Here is an 18,545-nt window from a genome sequence, read left to right on the forward strand (position 1 = left end):
CGCTTAAGGCTCCCTACAGCTGGCTTCTGCTTCACCTTAGCAGCGTCCCCTTGCCCCCTGCACACATGAGCTGCTGCAGCCAGGGGAGCAGATCGCAGCTGTCTGCATGCGTGTTGGGTCATGTCCAAGCACCGTTGTTCTTTCCTGGAACTGCAATGCCTGTCCTCCTTTCCCTGTGTCTGACCTCAACCTATAGCTCATCAGTGCTTTACAAGTAGAGATGCATCTACTTTTTGCCATCGTCAGGGTTTGGAAGGATATTTCACTGTTTTTCTTGTTAAAGCTAAAGTCACCCGTGAACACTTGAAGAATTATATTTTCAGGATGTGTGGGTGGTGCAGTGGGTGAGGTGAAGCATTCGACTCTTGGTTTTGGCTCAGGTCTGTGACCTTAGGGTTGTGGGATCGAGACCTGAATTGGGCTCTGCACTCAATGTGGAGTCTGCTTGAGATTCTCTATCCCCCTCTCCTCCTGGCTCTCCCCACCATGCATGCTCTCTCTCTCTCAAATAAGTAAATACATCTTTAAACTGTATTTGCTTTACTTGAAGACACCACTGATTTTTTTTTAAGATTTTATTTATTCATGAGAGACACAGAGAGAGAGGCAAAGACACAGGCAGAGGGAGAAGCAGGCTCCATGTAGGGAGCCTGATGTGGGACTCGATCTCAGGTCCCTAGGGTCATGCCTTGAGCTGAAGGCAGACACTTGACCGCTGAGCCACCCAGGCATCCCGACACACCACTTTTTGACTATTGTGAATAACAGTGCTTATGACAGCCTTCAACTTCAGAAATATTAGAATATGAAAATAAATAACATGCATCTTAGAATGAAAACATAGGTAGTATTTCTTTCTGTGGCTTATTTTGTAGTGTATGAATACTTCTTAAGCATTCAGTATGTAAAAAAGACTCTAGCTTGCTTTGATTGCCTCATTTTGGCAACTTGGTGATGATGATAATCATCTTGAGGTAATGTATTAAATGATCTATTCATCATTAATTAACATAACTGAGCGATTTTCTTCCATTGACCGAGCCAGCATCTGCTCCAATTAAATGTACACTATTTAAAAAACACTGTTCATTGTTTGGGAAAATTTAGTGTGTTAAAGAGTGCTAGATTGCTATGGTAAAAGGTACACTGTGTGTCTTTTTTTTTTTTTTTTTTTTTTTAGAGGGAGGAGGGGAAGAGGAAGGGAGAGAGATAATTTTAAGCAGGCTCCGAATACAGCAATGAGCCTAATGCAGGGCTCGATCCCACGACCCTGAGATCATGACATGAGCCGAAGTCAAGAGTTGGATACTTAACTGACTGAGCCACCACTCAGATGCCCCTACAATGTGCATCTTCAAAAAAAAAAAAAAAAAAAAAAAAAACCCAAAACCGCCCACAAAACTAAATAAATAAATATTTTAATGTCTTCAGATTTTGAATACTAATTTTTAAGGCAGTACTCAAAATAGACTATAAACATAAAGGATCATGCTCTTTGAACAACTTATCTGTCCTTGACCCAACAGAAGTCAACGTGATGATGACCCACCAACTTTGTTTTCTGTCTCTGCAGAACCCGGGATCTCTGTTCTCCGTCCGGGTTGTGGGGCTTTCCCTGGCCTGCAGCTACTTATCCCCACACGACAGTCATCCACTCTGTCACTGGGCAGTTGACAGGTAAGGGGGACATTCCAGTTCTCTTGGTAAGAGAACGAGCGCAACTGTACTTGCCTGGAGTCCTCAGAGGTTCAGCGTCAGTGAATGGATTATAACCCTAGCTACCCCTGGTTGCTTGCCTTGCGGTGTCAGTCACCTATGTTAGGTCCTTGGACACATTTTTGTGCTTTCAACCGTTGTGTCTAGAGAGGTGCTGTGATGGCCACTCAGAGATGTGGGGACGCTGAGGTTCCCGATGATGACTTGCTCATAGTTTTTAAAATTTTTTTGAAAATTTTTAAAAGATTTTATTTATTTATTTGAGAAAGAGAGAGAGAACATATACAAGCAGGGGTGGGAGAGGGCAGAGGGGGGGGGGGAAGCAGACTTCCGCTGAGCAGGGAACCCGATGCGGGGCTCGATCCCAGGACCCCGGGATCATGATCTGAGCCAACAGCAGCACACGCTTCACCCACTGAGCCCCCAGGTGCCCCTAACTTGCTCATACCCATGTAGCTAAGGGCCCAGCCTGAATCAGAACCCATTTCAGTCTGACTGAGAAACCCAAATTCGTTCAGTTAGCTCAGGCTGCTGAATTCAACCTGAATGTCCCTTCTGGGGTGGAGGAGAATTCTCCCACTGAGCCTTTGGCTCAAACTGTAGAATCCCATGTCTGTGATGGAGGGGGAACACCGGCCTGGCCACCCCTGCAGGCTTCCACCTTGCACGGCCCTGCCAGGCGATGCTCGTGAGCGTCATGATACCCAAGAGGTGGTTTTTCTCTGTAACTTATCTAGGGCTCTGGGTCATTTTCTACAAGATGCAGAGTTACCAATAAACGTCTCTGGTTTTCTGGCTCAGTCCACCAAAGCTGAGTGAATCCATAACATAGGTGCGATACTCTCATTTATAATAAGAAATATATATTTGGTCTTGTGGCCGCAGAGCTCCTAAGGCCCTCGGAATGCCTTTAGTGATAAGTGATAAAGGTGTCTTATTCTTTGCAACAAGCCCTTTCAACCACACCTGAGTCTGTATTAAGGAGATTTTTTTTTTTTTTAAAAAAAAAAGATTTTATAGATTTATTCATGAGAGACACAGAGAGAGAGGCAGAGACACAGGCAGAGGGAGAAGCAGGCTCCCTGCAGGGAGCCCAATAAGGGACTCAATTGTGGATCCCAGGATCATGCCGTGCCCTGAGCTGAAGGCAGATGCTCAACCACTGAGCTACCCAGGTGCCCCTAATGAGGTCACTTTTGGAAAGAACCTCAGGACAGGGAGGGGTGAGTCGCCAGGGGAACCAACCATGTGATTAAAGGTGGGAGCTGTCCTTCCCACCCACAGACATCAAAGGAGGGAGAGGGTTGGAGATGGACTGCACTTCCAGTGGGCAATGATTAATCAAGTAGACCCCCGGAAGGGCTTGTTTTGGGAGCGTCCAGGAGGGTGAGCACATAGTGGTGCTGGGAGAGCTCTGCAAGCTCTGCCTTCTGCACCTCTTCCATCTGGCCATTCCCCAGTTACATCCTTTTGTAATAAGCTGGTGAGCAAGCAAGTGAAATGTTTCTCTGAGTTCTCTGGGCCACTCCTGCAGATTAATCAAACCCAAGGAGAGGGTCCCCAGAGCTTCCAGTCTGTAGCCCAGATCACAACCTGGACCTTTGGTGTCTGAAGTGGGGAGGGGGCTTTTGTAGGGCCAAGCCCTCCACCTATGTGTGCATCTGATGCTGTCTTCAGGTAGATAACGCTGGAATGGAGGTCATTGCTCTGTGGTGTGGATAGAAAGCCCACACTGGAACTGATGTCTGAATCCGAATGGATGTCAAGATCACAGTAGGGGGGGCGCCTGGGTGGCTCAGCCTCTGCCTTCAGCTCAGGGCATGATCTCGGGGTCCTGGGATCAAGTTCCACATAGGGCTCCCCGCAGGGAGCCTGCTTCTCCCTCTGCCTGTGTCTCTGCCTCTCTCTGTGTATGTCTCATGAAAAATAGATGAAATCTTTAAAAAAAAAAAGGAAAAGAAAAAGGATCGTAGTTGGGAAGGACTCCTCCCTTTGTAAAGTTCAGGAACCATCAGGAGGGATGGAAGATCGAAGGTTTGATGCTTTCTGTGCCATCTTCACCCTCCTCGCCTGGCAGCTGCTTTACAGAGTAGAGTTAGGGAGGCTGGAGGACTGTTGGCCTGTCCTTCTTGGGTCTAATGGGACAAGTGAGCACAGGGGCTGGGGGGCCTCTGAGAGGGGCCCCCCCGTGGCACTCTGGCTTCCAAATGAGTTCCACAGACTGTGATGCCAGCCTGTACCCTGATTGTCACCGGCCCATGACAGAAGTTGAGAGGAAGCCCTTAGGTATGTCAAGGCAATAGGACAGAGCAATTGAAATAGGATGAATGCATAATAATTTTGCATAATTTTTTTAAAAAATTGAACTATTTTGTCCTTCCATTACGTTTATATTGTATTTCACAAAAGGATCTGTCTGTAATGGTTTATTTATTCTTTGAAAGATTTTGTGTATTTGTCCATGAGAGACACAAAGAGAGGAAGAGACACAGGCAGAGGGAGAAGCAAGCTCCCCACAGGGAGCCCAATGGGGGATTCTATCCCAGGACCCCGGGATCATGCCCTGAGCCGAAGGCAGATGCTCAACCACTCACTGAGCCACCTGGGGGCCCGTAATGGTTTAGAAACATCAACAAAATGGTCTTTGACCATAAGTAGTTTGAGAAGCCTTGAAAAAAGAGTCTGGTTGCACAGGGAGTGGACCATGCTAAAGGAAGCCCTCTCAGAGGCCATGACCCTTCTGGTCACATTTCTATCTGCCTGGCCTCAGTTTACACTCAGATCTTCGGGCAGTTCTGTTTGGGACATCAGTCCTGGGGTTGGAGGCAGGGAGGAAGGGGAAGGAAGCCTCAAACTTTCTTATGGGCTGTGTTCTTTCCCCAGGGCCATGCACCTCAGGAGGCCAGGAGGCCCCCCACACATCAAGCTGGCTGTGGAGTGGGAGAGCTGTGCCAAGGAGCGGTGAGTACAACAGCACTGGGCTCCAGGGGAGGAGAGGCAGAGCCTGCCTGTTCAAATAAATCCTCCCATGCCGTTTCCCCCGATACACCGGAAGGCGGGAGGCCGTGTGGTCCATGCCTCTGGGAGACCCTCGTGACAGGTGTCTGCATGTAAACAACAGTAATGACAGTGATGACAGTCATGCTGGGTGGTGTGAGGAGCAGTGGCAGTAATAGTAGTAATAGTAGAAATAGTAATAGATAATATTAAAAATAGTAGTAAATAGGGACACCTGTGGGGCTCAGAGGTTGAGCATCCGCCTTCAGCTCAGGGCGTGATCCCGGGGTCCTGGGATCGAGTCCCACATCAGGCTCCCCGCAGGGAGCCTGCTTATCCCTCTGCCTGTGTCTGCCTCTCTCTCTCTGTGTCTCTCAGGAAAATAAATAAAATCTTAAAAAAATAGTAGTAATAGATGCTTACCCACTCAGCTCATGCTGGTCACTGCCCTGAGCAAGCGCTTCACCTAGATGCGCTTCTACCCTTCACCACGCCCTGTGAGGTCAGTACTACCACAATCCACAGTTTTTAGACGTTTTCAGGTGCATAGGGAGATTGAGCAGTTGCTCGGTGTCCTGCAGCACGTGCATGGCCGAGCCAGGACTTGAACCCAGGCTGTCCTGATCACTCAGCTTGGCTGTTCCTATAACCGAGTATATGCTTTGGAAAAGGACACTGTTCATTCCAGCAAGTGTATATTAATCTTCTGCAAGATACTGGGCCCTGTGCTAGCTGAGGAAGCCTAGACGAATCGGCTGAGGACCGGCCCCCACCCCCCCATACCCCAGGAGCTGGCAGGCGAGAGCAGGCATCCTGGTCAAAGTTAGCAGGGCTCAGCGTGTGTGCGAGGTGCCGGCGGGGCCACTTCACCTCCCCTGGTGGCTGCCTGCATGCTGCACATCGAGACAGGTGAGAGCGCCCTTGGCCGTGGGAGGCCCTGATGCCCTGAATGTCTGCACCCTGCAGGCTGTTCGGGAACCTCCAGGAGGAGCGGGTCCAGGATGCGGACAGTGTGTGGCGGCAGCAGCAGGCACACCAACAGCACAGCTGTACCTTGGACGAGTGCTTTCAGTTCTACACCAAGGAGGAGCAGGTGTTGCCCGAGGGTCTGGGCTGGGGATGGGCGGGGGAGCCTGGCCACGTGGCATGGGGGGCGGGGGCCTCAGAGTCACTGGCTTCCTCTCCAGCTGGCGCAGGACGACGCATGGAAGTGCCCGCACTGCGAGGCCCTCCAGCGGGGCATGGTGAAGCTGAGCTTGTGGACGCTGCCCGACATCCTCATCATCCACCTCAAGAGGTTCTGTCAAGTGGGCGAGAAGAGGAACAAACTGTCCACACTGGTGAGGTTCCCGCTCTCTGGCCTCGACATGGCTCCGCACGTGGCCCAGAGAGGCGCCGGCCCCCCGGCTGCCACGGGCCCCTGGCCGTCCTGGAAGCAGCCGGCCTGCCTGCCCGCTGGCTACCCGCTGGACTCCCTGTACGACCTGTACGCCGTCTGCAACCACCACGGCAGTCTGCAAGGTGGGCATTACACAGGTGAGCCTCACCTCGCGGCTCGTGCTGCTGTGGTCATGGGTCGGGACCGTGGCCTGAGCTTTGGGACGCCCCCCTCCGCCCAGGAGAAGGTGCTCCTGGAAGGCCGGGCTCTCCCCCCACCAGGCCACTGGGCATGCTGGGCAGCCTGTGCCCCTCCTGTGCCAGACCCTGTGTTGGGTGCTGGAGCTCCTGGGAGGAGCAAGACACATATGAGTCCTGCCCTCGTGGCGCTTCAGTCTGATTTCAGACACAGAGGTGCTTGTTGCTTCAGCTCTTTCACTGCCTGGCATCATGAAGGGTATACGATTGATGGTATCTGTGATAGGGATAAGGCCTCTCTGACGGTGGCGCCCATATGCCAGAACCAAAGGAAACTAGCTATGTGAATAATGGGAGGAAGACCATTATGGGAAGAGCTACTAGTATGTGCAAAGGCCCTGGGACAGGGTTTGATGTGTTTAAGAAATGATGAAAGCCTGTCATGGCTGAAGTATAGCAACCCGGGGTAAATAACACAGATGAGGCTGGAGAAGTGGGCACTATGTGTACGCCATGGACGAGAGTTTGCGGGGTTTTTTTCCATAGGGTAATGGGAAGCCGTTAAAAGGCTTTAGGCTAGGGGTTAAGGACATAATCTAGTCTACAAATGTAGCTCTCCTCTGTGGAAAAGAGGCAGAGAAGGGAGCCAGCGTGGAAGTTGGAATTCCAGTTAGGAGGCATTTCTGGAGCTCAAATAAATGAGGGATGGTGTTGGCTGGAACTCAGGAGGTGACAGTTGGGGTGTTCCAGATGCGTTTTGGAAGTAGAATCAGTAAGACTGGCCTTTGGACTGGGTATGGGGGTGGAAGGCCCTTTGCGCTCAGGGAACTGTGGCCCTCGGGCCAAATTCAGTCCAGCGCTGGTTTTTTTTATACAGCTCAAGAGTTAAAACATGGTTTTCACATTTTAAAAGATGATAAAGAAGAAGAAGAATATATGGCAGAGACCATCTGTGGCTGAATGGGACCTATAAACCCTAAGATATTTGCTATGTGACTCATTACAGAAAAATGGGCTGACTCCGGATTAGTGGGTTCTGGATGGCACCATGGGCCGAGATGCGGAGGGGAAGGAGAGTGTTTTGTCGTATTATTTGGAAGGTGGCAAGAATCTTATTTATGGACCTTTGCTAAATGTTTTCCTTCAGTTCTGAGGCAGGAAAGACACATACCATAATCTCATATACATAGTTGTTGTTTTTCAATCTCATAATCTCAAATATGTTGTTGTTGTTGTTTTTTAATTGCATACCGAATCAGAGATGCTCATTTCGAACCTTCTCAAGGAACCATGTGAACCTTGACATTACTGTCTGGCTAAATAATTCAGGGCTTCCCTGTTACTGGCGATTTTGCCAGAACCCCAGGGTTAAAACCTAAGGATTCCGGCCTGAAGTCACAGCACACTCCATCTGGGAGGGTAACTGATTGATCTGATTCCCACAAAATTCATTTCTGCTCAGACATGGACCAATTTTTCTCATTCTGTTAACAAACAACGTCCATTTTTTTCAGCTCTGCTCATGCGAAATGCCTTTCTGGGTTTATTTCTTGGAGGGGGGTGGTGGTGGCAGGGAGGGCTCCAGTAATTGGCACTTGGGATTTGGACCTTTGCAGCCTACTGCCGGAACTCTCTGGATGGCCAGTGGTACAGTTACGATGACAGCACGGTTGAACCACTCCCAGAGGACGAGGTCAACACCCGAGGCGCTTACATCCTGTTTTATCAGAAACGGAACAGCATCCCTATCTGGTCAGCCAGCAGCTCCGTAAGAGGTAGGTGCTGTCGCTCAGGAAGGAGTGGGGAGCTGGGAAGGTGCTCAGTTGAACGAATGACAAGGACCAGGGGAGGTAGGTACAGATCCAGAAGTGGGGGGACTCTGACTGCAGCATTTGTAGGGATGCACAATGGACACAGGGGAAAAGAATAAGGAATAATGTTTTGTAGCCGGTGACCCAGCTGCTTTTGTAGCTGTTTCAGGATTTTAGGTTTCCAGTCTCACTCCTATCCAGCCAGACTGTAATTTATTTGTTTTTTAAGATTTTAAAATTTATTTTAAGAGAGAAAAAGAGAGCACAAAATGGAAGGGCAGAGCGAGAGAGAATCTCAAGCAGACCCCCTTGCTGAGATCGAGCCCCATGTTGGGGCTCTGAGCCTGATGGGGCTTGATCTCATGACCCTGAGATCAGAACCTAAGCCGAAACCAAGAGTTAGCCGGACACTTAACCAACTGAGCTCCCCAGGTGTCCCTCATGTCAAACTTTAATTAGCTTTGCACATACACCTGCTTTCATCCTATTAGAAAGGCTTGGGGGGACGCCTGGGTTGCTCACTGGTTGAGTGTCTGCCTTTGGCTCAGGTCATGACATTGGGGTCCTGGGATTGAGTCCCGCATCGGGCTCTCCACAGGGAGCCTGCTTATCCCTCTGCCTGTGTCTCTGCCTCTTTCATGAATAAATCAATAAAATCTTTAATTAAAAAAAAAAAAAGACAGGGCGAGGTGGTTGTTAGGGACACTGGGCCTCAGTAGGAAAGATAGCTATTAAACCATACCCAGTAACATGTTCATTAAGCAGCCTCAAACTTGGAAGTCTGGAGGTCAACTTTGACCTCCCTATGTGATTTATTGTGCTCTGCAATCCTATCCTATAATTGTTGGGAGGTGGCCAAATTAAACCACAACGCCCTAAGGGGTCTGAATCAACCCCAATGGGAAATCTGCCTTCCTTTTATAGAACACAGAACGAATGGAAAACCTGGCCTATTAGAAAACTGGAGTTGGTGGCAACTGATGTCAGGGGAAGCCCTTCCATGCCCGTCACCACGCTGACCTTTCTGGGCCCGAATGCCTTTCCCTAGAGTGTCAGCATGGTCACGTGGTCAAGCAGTTTGCGGGGTCCTCCTCTGGTCATCACTTCTGTTGTGTAATTCTGCTCTGGTTCTGCAGCCCCGGGGCTCGGGGGTGGGGGTCTGGCTGCGGAGGACCCCGAGCCACCTGGTGGGGGTGGGTCCAGCCTTCCCTGTGGCTTCTCCGCAGGCTCCACGAGCTCCTCCTTCTCCGATCACTGGCTCCTTCGGCTGGAGAGCAGTCACGGCAGCGCCAGGGGCAGCCTGTTGTCCTGGAGCTCCAGCCCCGGCCCCTCACGGCCCCGGGAGCCTGACCCTCCCGTCTTCGCCAGCAGCCTCTCCGATCAGGAAAAGGGTATGTCCCACTGCGACTTCCGTAACTGGGGACGAGTGTACGGAGAAGCCCTACAAGAAGGAAGATGTAAAAACTAACCTGGCTTTTGCAACATTTAGAAAAACAAAACAAAAATCAAGACTGTATTAAAAAAAAAAAAATGTCCAGCGCCCTTTGCAGAAGCCCCCTGATTAGTAAAAGGGCCCTGAGACTTCATATTTTTGGTGGACATGCCTCTGGTGGTAAATTTTCTCGGTGGCTTTTATTGGGCCTTCGAGGCTTCGTTTCTCACGTCATCGGTACTTTCCAGTTCCAGATGCTGTGTTATTTCTGTTTTCAATTCCATTTTGAAGGTTATCTAGGAGTTTCAGGCATTCGTGATTGGGGTGGGGGGGGCAGCTCGCCCTTTATTCTTTCTCATTTTGTGGATTGTGATCCAAGAATGTGGCTTTCAAAAAGCATCCCCTTCTCGCGATCAAGTAAGTGCACGATTATTATTTCGTCAGTGTTCTGTGCACACATGAAATAATGCCTGTTGTGTCAAGTCGGGGGACATAAGCTCTGTGTCGAAACTATTCAATTAGGTGAGTTGGTTTTTGGATTCAGTTCACTTTGTCTTCACATTGACTTTATCAAGGGCTGCCTGGCTAGGAAGGAGGTCTAGTCCAACCTTCTGGTATGGCTGTATTTTTAATCAAGTATGCCACGGACTTTAATAATTTCTGCTTTATATTGTTTCGTTGCTGCTTTAATATGTGTCAGTGTCCTTTATAAATCGTCTGTTCTTGTTGTAACGTGGCACTTTATCCTGCTTCACGCTTTTCATCTTAAATTCTACTTTGTTAAGGGGCACCTGGGTGGCTCAGTCTGTTAAGTGTCCACCTCTTGATTTCGGCTCAGGTCATAATCCTCAGCGTCAGGAGATCAAGCCCCATGTCTGGCTCCATGCTCAGTGGAGAGTCTGCTCGAGATTCTCTCTCTCCTCCCCCTCTGATCTTCCCTCCACTCTCATGGACACTCTCTCTCTAAAATAATCAATAAATTCTAAAAAATAAAATTCTATTTTTTTCAAGATTAATCATTCCACCCCTTCCTCCTTTTTTGTTTGCATTTGCCTGGTATCACTTTGCCATTCCCTTTTGCTTTATGAGTTTTTCTTTTAGAGTTAGTTTTAAGTGGTTTCTAGTAAACACTATGTTGCAGTTTTATTATTTTTGTTGTTATTTTTTTCAATGTCAAAAACGGAGAGCCTGTCTCACAAGCGGAGCATTCAGTCCATTGGTATTCAATCTAACAATGATAAACTTGATTTTGTTTCATTAAGAAAGTTTTTTTGTTGTTGCTATTTCTGTTTTCTTTTTCCTTATTTATGCCCAGTTGGTCATGTGGCTCTTTGTTTCTTCCTTTGTCTGTTTAGAAGTTCTGCTGTGCCTTTTCCATCCTGCGAATTGTTCCCTTATCCTTCCCTCCCATGTGTGCCATCAAATGCATCTTCCTGTTCTATGGATATGGGAAGCCAAGTCATTCCTATTCCGTGTGCCATTGTAGTTCATTTCTGCCTGCCGTCCTTCCCCGCAGTGAGATGAGACCGAAGAATGCTTCCAGTTCCTTTTCCCCACCCAGAGCGAGCGCTTTGAAATGCCTTCACGTGTTCCCTCTGCTCTGTTTTAGGACCCCTCCCCTGCCCCAAACTTCAATTCCTGGCCCTTAGATTCTCTGAGGTGGTTCAGCACTCGGTTTCAGGCTGTGAACACTGTGACTTCCCAGATCCCAAATGCTCTAATGTCACCTTGTATTCCCCATCCCCAAACCATCTGCCCCTATGCAGCTGCATGGTACACGGGCCGCGGGCTCCACTGAAAACCCACCTGTCTTCTTTGCGTCCCCCTCTGTCTTGAGATCTGGATTCTCATTCTTTAACATTTGGCCAAAGTTCTTTTTAGGGATGGGCGACACACCCCCTCCCTCTGCATAGGCACAAATACTTTCTTTGACCAGGGAGTGAGTGGCAGCTTTGCTGGTCGGCGGACTCTTGGGTTAGAATCCTTCCCTTTCTGGTGTCTGTAGATATTTTCCCACGGCCCGCCAGGCCCCAGGGTGGCAGGTGAGACACCTTTTTTTCCCCCCTCCTACATGAGAACCACTTGTTCTTTCGGGCTGGAAGCTGTTGCCCTTGGAGTTTAGAAATTCCACCAGAGTATGCCCAGGTCTGTTTTTTTTTCCGCCCCCACCCCCCACCTAGAACCCCCAGAACCTGTCTGCCTACAGATGCAGGCTTTTCTTTAGGGAAATTGTTCTTTTGTTTGTTTAATTATTGTCTCTCTGACTTTTCAAATTCTTATTATTTGCCTGGTGGGTCCCCTGGGTCCATTCCCAGGGTCTTCTAGCTTTTCCCTGCGATTTCTCTTGGTCGTCTTGCTCTAAGGTGTGAGACACTGTGCTTCCTTTGTCTTTTCGGCCACGGATTTGAGTCTCAACAGTGACCCACGTGCCTTCAAAGCATTTACTGCATCTTAAAACCTAGAAGACCTTTTGTCAGCCCTCTCATTCTATCCTTGAATCTCCCTGAAAGCTTCTCTTTTGTCTGTTCCACTTCATCAGAGCCCTGTTTTGCTGGTTCTCTGATTCCCTGATCCCCTTCTGTGTGTTGTTTCTTCTGTTTCTGCCCACTGGGGCTCTTCTCCATGCTCTCCTGAGTGGAGGTGATTCTTGGAGTGATGGGGTGGGGTGGCTTCGGCCTGCCAAGGCACACTTTCCCCTCGCCACCCTCATCCTACTAGCTTAGTCTCAGAGCTGGACAAGGCTCAGCTCAGCCGTGTAGCTTGTCTTTACCCTCTAGGGGACCCGGGGAAAGTCTGGGGGTCAGGCTTGTCCCAGGTTGCCCTCTGCAACCAGAGACAGAGATGTCTCCGAATTAAAGTGGGGGCTCAGAAGATGAAGACCCCTAGTGGGCAAACTTTTCTCCCTTGGTTAAGCCATGGTGGTCTCTTTGCTGCTTCCCTGACCCACCAGGCTCACTTGTGCCCCCGGGCCTTTGCACTTGCTGCTCCCTCTGCCTGCAGGCTGTTTTCCCCAATCTTTCACATGGCATCCTCCTCTCTTTTCACTCAGCTTTCCTCTCTCCTCACTCCTCAGCCACTGACTACGCTGTACTCCTCGGTTACCCCGCATCATTCTTTGTCATAGCCCTCAGCACTCCATCCCACGATGTCACATGTTGCTGTCAGGCCCCACCAGGCCAGGAACTGTGTGTTTTTTTCCACAGCCATATCCCCAGCACTGAAAACAGCCCTTGGCACTCAGTAGGCTCTCCTTACATGTCTGTTGAAGGTGTAAGTAGTAGGTGGCTGTGAGAGGCACAGTGGAAAGCCTCGGATGTGCTGAGATACCTGGACCAGGAGGCTGGTCCTGTTGCAGGTGGATTAAGAATGGGCAGGGGGTGGGCAGCACGCATCCTGAGGTCAGAGATGCCCGACTTGTTAGCGGCAGATAAAAAGTCACATAGGAACATATGGGGGCATGTCTCAGGGCAGCATCTGCTACTACCGGAGCCAGGTGTGGGCGGGGCCATGGGCAGGGCTGCAGGAGGGGCTGTGGGCCGGGCTATGGGTGGGGCTGCAGGTGGGGCCGTGGATGGGGCTGTGGGTGTGGGTGGCGCTGTGGGCAGGGCCGTGGGCGGGGCTGCAGGTGCCATTGGGGCTCTGGGTAAGGACTGCAGGTGTTGATGGGGCCGTGGGTGTGGGCGGGGCTGTTGGTAAGGACCACGGGTATGGGGGAGGCCGTGGGCGGGAGTGCAGCTGCTGATGGGGCTGTGGGCGGGGCCTGTGGGTGGTGGGCCGTGGGCAGGGCTGTGGGTAAGGGCCATGGATGTGGGCGGGGTGCAGGCGGGGCTGTGGCCACGGGGGCGGGGCAGGGCTGGGGGGGGGCCTGCGGGTGGGGCTGGGGGTGGGGGCGGAGCCTGCCAGCTGTACAGGTGCCATCTGTCCCTCGCAGGACCTGGGAAGCCCATCGCGCAGGCTCTGAGGCTTCTCTGATCTTAAGGGAGGATTTCACCCTCCATGTCCTCCATGTGGTTTAAGGCTCCAGGTCCTCCCAGGTTCTCAAGCCGGCTGAGCCTGGGCCAGGCCACAGGTTCCAGGGCGGGGCGGCAGAGGGAACCCTCACTCAGGCATCTCTGAACACCAGCCACCTCTGCCTCCGGCTCCCTGCCTCCAGGAGGTCCCCCCGGGAGGGGCAGGGGAGCACTGTCCCCTCCCCCAGGAGGGAGATGTCTGTGAGCAGTGCTCTCCTGTCCCTTCTGTCTCTGCTCCATGGCCAACGCACCTCCCCGCTGCCCCAGGCCTTTCAGCCGGGAAGAGGGGACATGCTGCCAAGCCACCTCGCCACCTGCCAGGCTGCAGGCTGTGTCATCTCGCTTTGAAAAGCTGAAAGTCACAGCTTTGTCCTCCCAATAAAAGCTTCGCTTTCTGCCCTTCCCAGGGTGGCAGACAAGGGGGAAAAAATCCAGCAACAACAGCATGTGTGTCTCAGACCCCAGCATATTGCTTTTCCCCTGAGGGATGGGGACTTAATGGTGGAATGACAAGGCCCGTCGAAAGTGAAGCTGCAAAACATTTTGGGTGAAACTGTGTGTGTCTCTTGCTGTAATGATCTAAGGAAATGCTTTAAGGCACACAATACCAAATGAAAGAAGAATGATTAAAAACCACCAGAATGAAAAAAAAAAAAAAAAACCCCACCAGAATGACCCATGGCAGGTAAAATTCCCCAGGAACCTCTGAGAGATGCTGTCAAACCCCTCCAGTCACTGGTGGGCAGTGGACTTTGCCTTCCCATCACCTCTTCCCCAGGAGCCTGGCGATGATGTGTGCCACGCTTCCCCTGCCTGCAGACCCTGAGCTGTCACCTGTCCCCTGAGAACCTCTGATCTCTCTGCATCTAGCTCGTCGCAGTTGGCTGTGGTGCTGACAGAGGCATTTTGTGGCGGTGGTCCTCGCTCATGGGGGTCATTCTCCTCCTCACTGATGAGAGTGTCAGGTGTGGGTGAAAGGCAGTGTGGTTGACATTGGGTCTTTATCTAAATGCATGTCACTGTCCCTGCACCATGTGGGTCGTGCGGGTGAAGACTTTTTTCCTCTGTGATGACAGGCATCTTATACATCAAGGCAGCATAATGGTACAGTGACAGGTGATTGTGTGTTGCTATTATTATTATTATTATTTTAAAGATTTTATTTATTTATTTATGAGAGACACAGAGAAAGATAGAGACACAGGCAGAGGGAGAAGCAGGCTCCCTGTGGGGAGCCTGATGCGGGACTCAATCCCAGGACCCAGGGATCACGCCCTGAACTGAAGGTGGCCACTATACCACTGAGCCACCCAGGAGTCCCTTGACTGTTTTTAGATGCATGTTTCAGTGGTGTTATGTACATTCGTGCTGTGACTCAGTCACAGCCACCATCCATCCCTGTAACTCTTTTCATCTTGTAAATCTGAAAGTCTGCCCATTTCACAAAAACACAATGCTCTCCCCTTCCCTGAGCCCCTGGCCGCCCCCTGTACAATTTCTGTCTGGTTTCGACCACTCTGATCACCTCATGCGGTGGAATCATGCAGTATTTGTCTTTTTGTAACTGGCTATGGAGGTCGCTTGAGATTCCAGATGAATTTCAGGATGGGTTTTTCTGTCTCTGCAAAAATCCCCACTGGGATTTTGATAGGGGTTGGGTTGAAGCTGCAGATCAATTGCTTTGGGGAATGGTGACATTTTAACAATATTGAGCCTTCCATGGACGTGGGATATCTTTCCATTTCTGTCATCTTTAATTTCTTTCTAATGTTTGTAGCATTTGTTATTCAAGTCTTTCACCTCCCCAGTTAATTCTGAAGTATTTTATTCTTTTTGATGCTGTTGTAAACGAAATTGTTTTCATAAGTGACTCTTTCCTCAGGAGAAACATACAGCCATGGCTATGTGTGTATTCCCTTTAGAGACATTAAAATTTAGGAAAGAATTTTTAAAAAATCAGTCATACATAGACAGCATCATCCCATGTCCCCCTCGACATCTTGTCATTTTAGTATTTACTTCTCCATACTTGTATGTTTTCACATGCATGCATCATACACACGTGTATCCATTTTTTCAGCTGGGATTACACTGTTTTTTTTAGACTATTTCTCCTTCGACATCACATATCAAACTTGTCTTTCCAACCATATATACATGTTGCAAAACACACAAAGAAGACGTAAGTGGCAGCTCTGATAAAATTAAACGCACCATTTGTTTATTTTTTTAAGCCCACAGATAGGATATCAGAGATTCTTGCCCCTGAAAGGCACAAGCACCTAATTTGACCTGGAAGAAGGAGGGACTTTTGCTGAGCGTTCTGCTTCATGCAAATATTTAGATATAAATGAAAATGGTGTTCAGTCGTAGGGCCAGATGCCTCTGAGACTGGGCATTCTCAGGAGTCGGTGCTGCCTGGGCATGCAGCTGCCTTTGTTGAACTGGCTTGCCCTGTGGCTTCAAATATGTAAAAGGATTCCATGGGACATGGTGCCAATGCTGATGCCTCCAAGAGCTAGAACCTCAGTGTCTCGCTCACCGCTCTGTCCCCAGCTCCCAGCACAGGGCTGCCTGAGTGCATCAGGAATGCTCGCTCACTGTCTGTTAGATGACAGGCATTGTAGTCACGCATTGCAGCCGGAGGGGTATTCGGGCACTGACGCTCTTGGTGTCTCTTTCAGGAGGGTTGCAGTCTGGGCCTTTGGTCCGGGGTGTACGAGGCCGAAGCATCAGCATGAAGGAGCCTCCACCTTCCAGAGCCAAGCAGGGAGCCTTGTTCAAGACCATGCCCCTCCGATGGTCTCTTAGGCCCAGAGAGAAACCCCTCGGTGCATCCGTGGAGCTGGTGGAGTACTTGGAGTCCAGGCGGAGGCCCCGATCCACGAGCCAGTCCATCGTGCCGCTGTTGACAGGCGCTGCTGGCGAGGACGGGACGTCAAAAGCCACCGGCCCGGCTAGGGGGGAAGAGAGTGGGCGAGCCAGCGACAGAGTGCCCTGCCCCTCGGGCCACACCAACTACTGTGCAACCCCTGGAATCTCAGATGGTCCCAACACTGCGAGGAAAGCCACGGAAAATGCAAGTCAGGATATCAAGCTGCCCAAAGAGTTTGACCTGCCCCTCCCGGTGATGCCCTCGGTGGGGGATGAGAGACGAGCCCGAGCTGAGGGCCAGAAGACCGCAAACTGCAAGGGAAGTGGCCAGGCAGGAAGCCACAGCAGGGTACCCTCCCCCAAGGAGGCTCTGAGCACCGCGGCATCTTCTAGAAGCAGCGCAGACGGCCGCCACAGTGCCTTAGCCAGGATGAGGGCCCACGCGGAGGGCAGAGACATGGAAACCGACAGATCCCCACAGGGAACCCTCACCCTGCTGAGGTCTGTGTTTTGGAAGAAGGAGAACAAGCATGACAGGGCGGAGGTGGCCCCACAGGCGTCCCCAGTGTCCCTGGTGAGCGGCAGGCTGAGCCCGGCGGTGGGTGAGCACGCTCGAGTCCCCTCTCCTTCCTTCCAGCTCCGGGACGGCCTGCCCAGGGCCCCTGCCAGCCGCCTGGAGAGGGACATCTGGTCGGCACCCAGCTCTCTCCGCCTCCCCCGCAAGGCCGGCAGGCCCGCGTGGGCCGGTGCCCTGGGCGCATCCCACAGACCTGTTCCCGGAGAGCACCCTCCCTTGAGCACCTTGCAACAGGTGAAGTACCACACTCTTTCCTTAAGTCGGAAGAAAACGTTACCTGAGTCCAGCTTCTGATGGTGCGTGTTCCAGTTTCGTGCGAAGCTGGCCTCCTCACGATGGAGCCGCAGGAAGAAGCTTGTGTCGAGAGTGGGCTTTCGGAAAGCCGGTTGTCTTGTGACCCCTGAAAAATACATTTATTTTCTTTCTTTCTTTTTTTTTTTTTTTGGTACCCACCTCTAGATTTCCAACACAGCATGTCCTAATACCTTCCTGTACCGTTGGGTGCTTTTATACTTGCAGGCCATGAGAGGGTGCTGTTGCGTCAGCATTACCGGTTCAGGGCAAGATTGGATTTATTTCCCTAATTCCACAGGCCCCAGTACATGCCCTAAAGAGAGATTCGGATGTGGCCCAGCTTTACAGCTGGTAACTCTGCAGGGAGGCCTCATAAACAAGAGTCTCGGACATCCCATCACTTCTTGCCATCGGCTTCTCATTTTCAAATCTGCAATGCCTCTCTGGGATAAAGCCTTCAAGATGCCCAAAACACCGTAAAACATCTAGGAGAGAGATGGAGCAGAACCGGTGGCGATTTTAGGAAGATATTTAATATATAACAAAATAATTGTATTACTGTTTTTCAAGGTATTTAAAAAAGAGAACTATTTTGATACTAGGAGTAGAGGAAGTTCTTTTTAAACAAAAACAAAAATGAAGTATGACATCTATGTACAATTTTAATAAAGGTCCATCAGTGAAACATGCAGATGGCTCTCGGAGTTATTCAAGTTTAACAAATGATCTTTTTTTAACCCCAAAGATTTATTTTATTTTATTTTATTTTATTTATTTTATTAAATATTTTATTTATTTATTCATGAGAGACACAGAGAGAGAGGCAGAGGCATAGGCAGGGGGAGAAGCAGGCTCCTTGCAGGATCACGCCCTGAGCTAGAGGCAGACAGACTCTCAACCACTGAGCCACCCAGGCGTCCCCCAAAGATTTTATTTTTGAGTTATTGCTACACCCAGTGTGAAACTCAAACTCACAACCCTGAGAGCAAGAGTCACGTGAGCCAGCAGGCGCCCCAACCAGTGCTGTGTCGGCTTGGCTCCTCGCTTTTGATATAAAGTCATGACTTGTTTTATTTCTGAAACTTTATTTTATAATTTTTATTTATTTATGATAGTCACACAGAGAGAGAGAGAGAGAGGCAGAGACATAGGCAGAGGGAGAAGCAGGCTCCATGCACCAGGAGCCCGACGTGGGATTCGATCCCGGGTCTCCAGGATCGCGCCCTGGGCCAAAGGCAGGCGCTAAACCGCTGCGCCAC

General features: G+C 50.3%; 1 protein-coding gene across 1 annotated transcript in view; it reads left to right on the plus strand.

The window, feature by feature from the left end:
• Positions 1-17,977, plus strand: part of USP43 (ubiquitin specific peptidase 43) — a 50,593-nt gene extending 32,616 nt beyond the window's left edge. Inside the window, exons 10-16 of the mRNA XM_038538801.1 lie at positions 1,574-1,677; positions 4,600-4,677; positions 5,680-5,806; positions 5,901-6,249; positions 7,905-8,063; positions 9,326-9,490; positions 16,226-17,977. Coding sequence (XP_038394729.1) covers positions 1,574-1,677; positions 4,600-4,677; positions 5,680-5,806; positions 5,901-6,249; positions 7,905-8,063; positions 9,326-9,490; positions 16,226-17,286 — 2,043 coding nt within the window. The 3' untranslated portion in view covers positions 17,287-17,977. The remainder of the gene's footprint in view (positions 1-1,573; positions 1,678-4,599; positions 4,678-5,679; positions 5,807-5,900; positions 6,250-7,904; positions 8,064-9,325; positions 9,491-16,225) is intronic.
• Positions 17,978-18,545: the final 568 nt, after the last annotated feature.

This window comes from Canis lupus, chromosome 5 (genome assembly GCF_011100685.1).
Source record: "Canis lupus familiaris isolate Mischka breed German Shepherd chromosome 5, alternate assembly UU_Cfam_GSD_1.0, whole genome shotgun sequence".
Taxonomy (NCBI): Eukaryota; Metazoa; Chordata; class Mammalia; order Carnivora; family Canidae; genus Canis; species Canis lupus.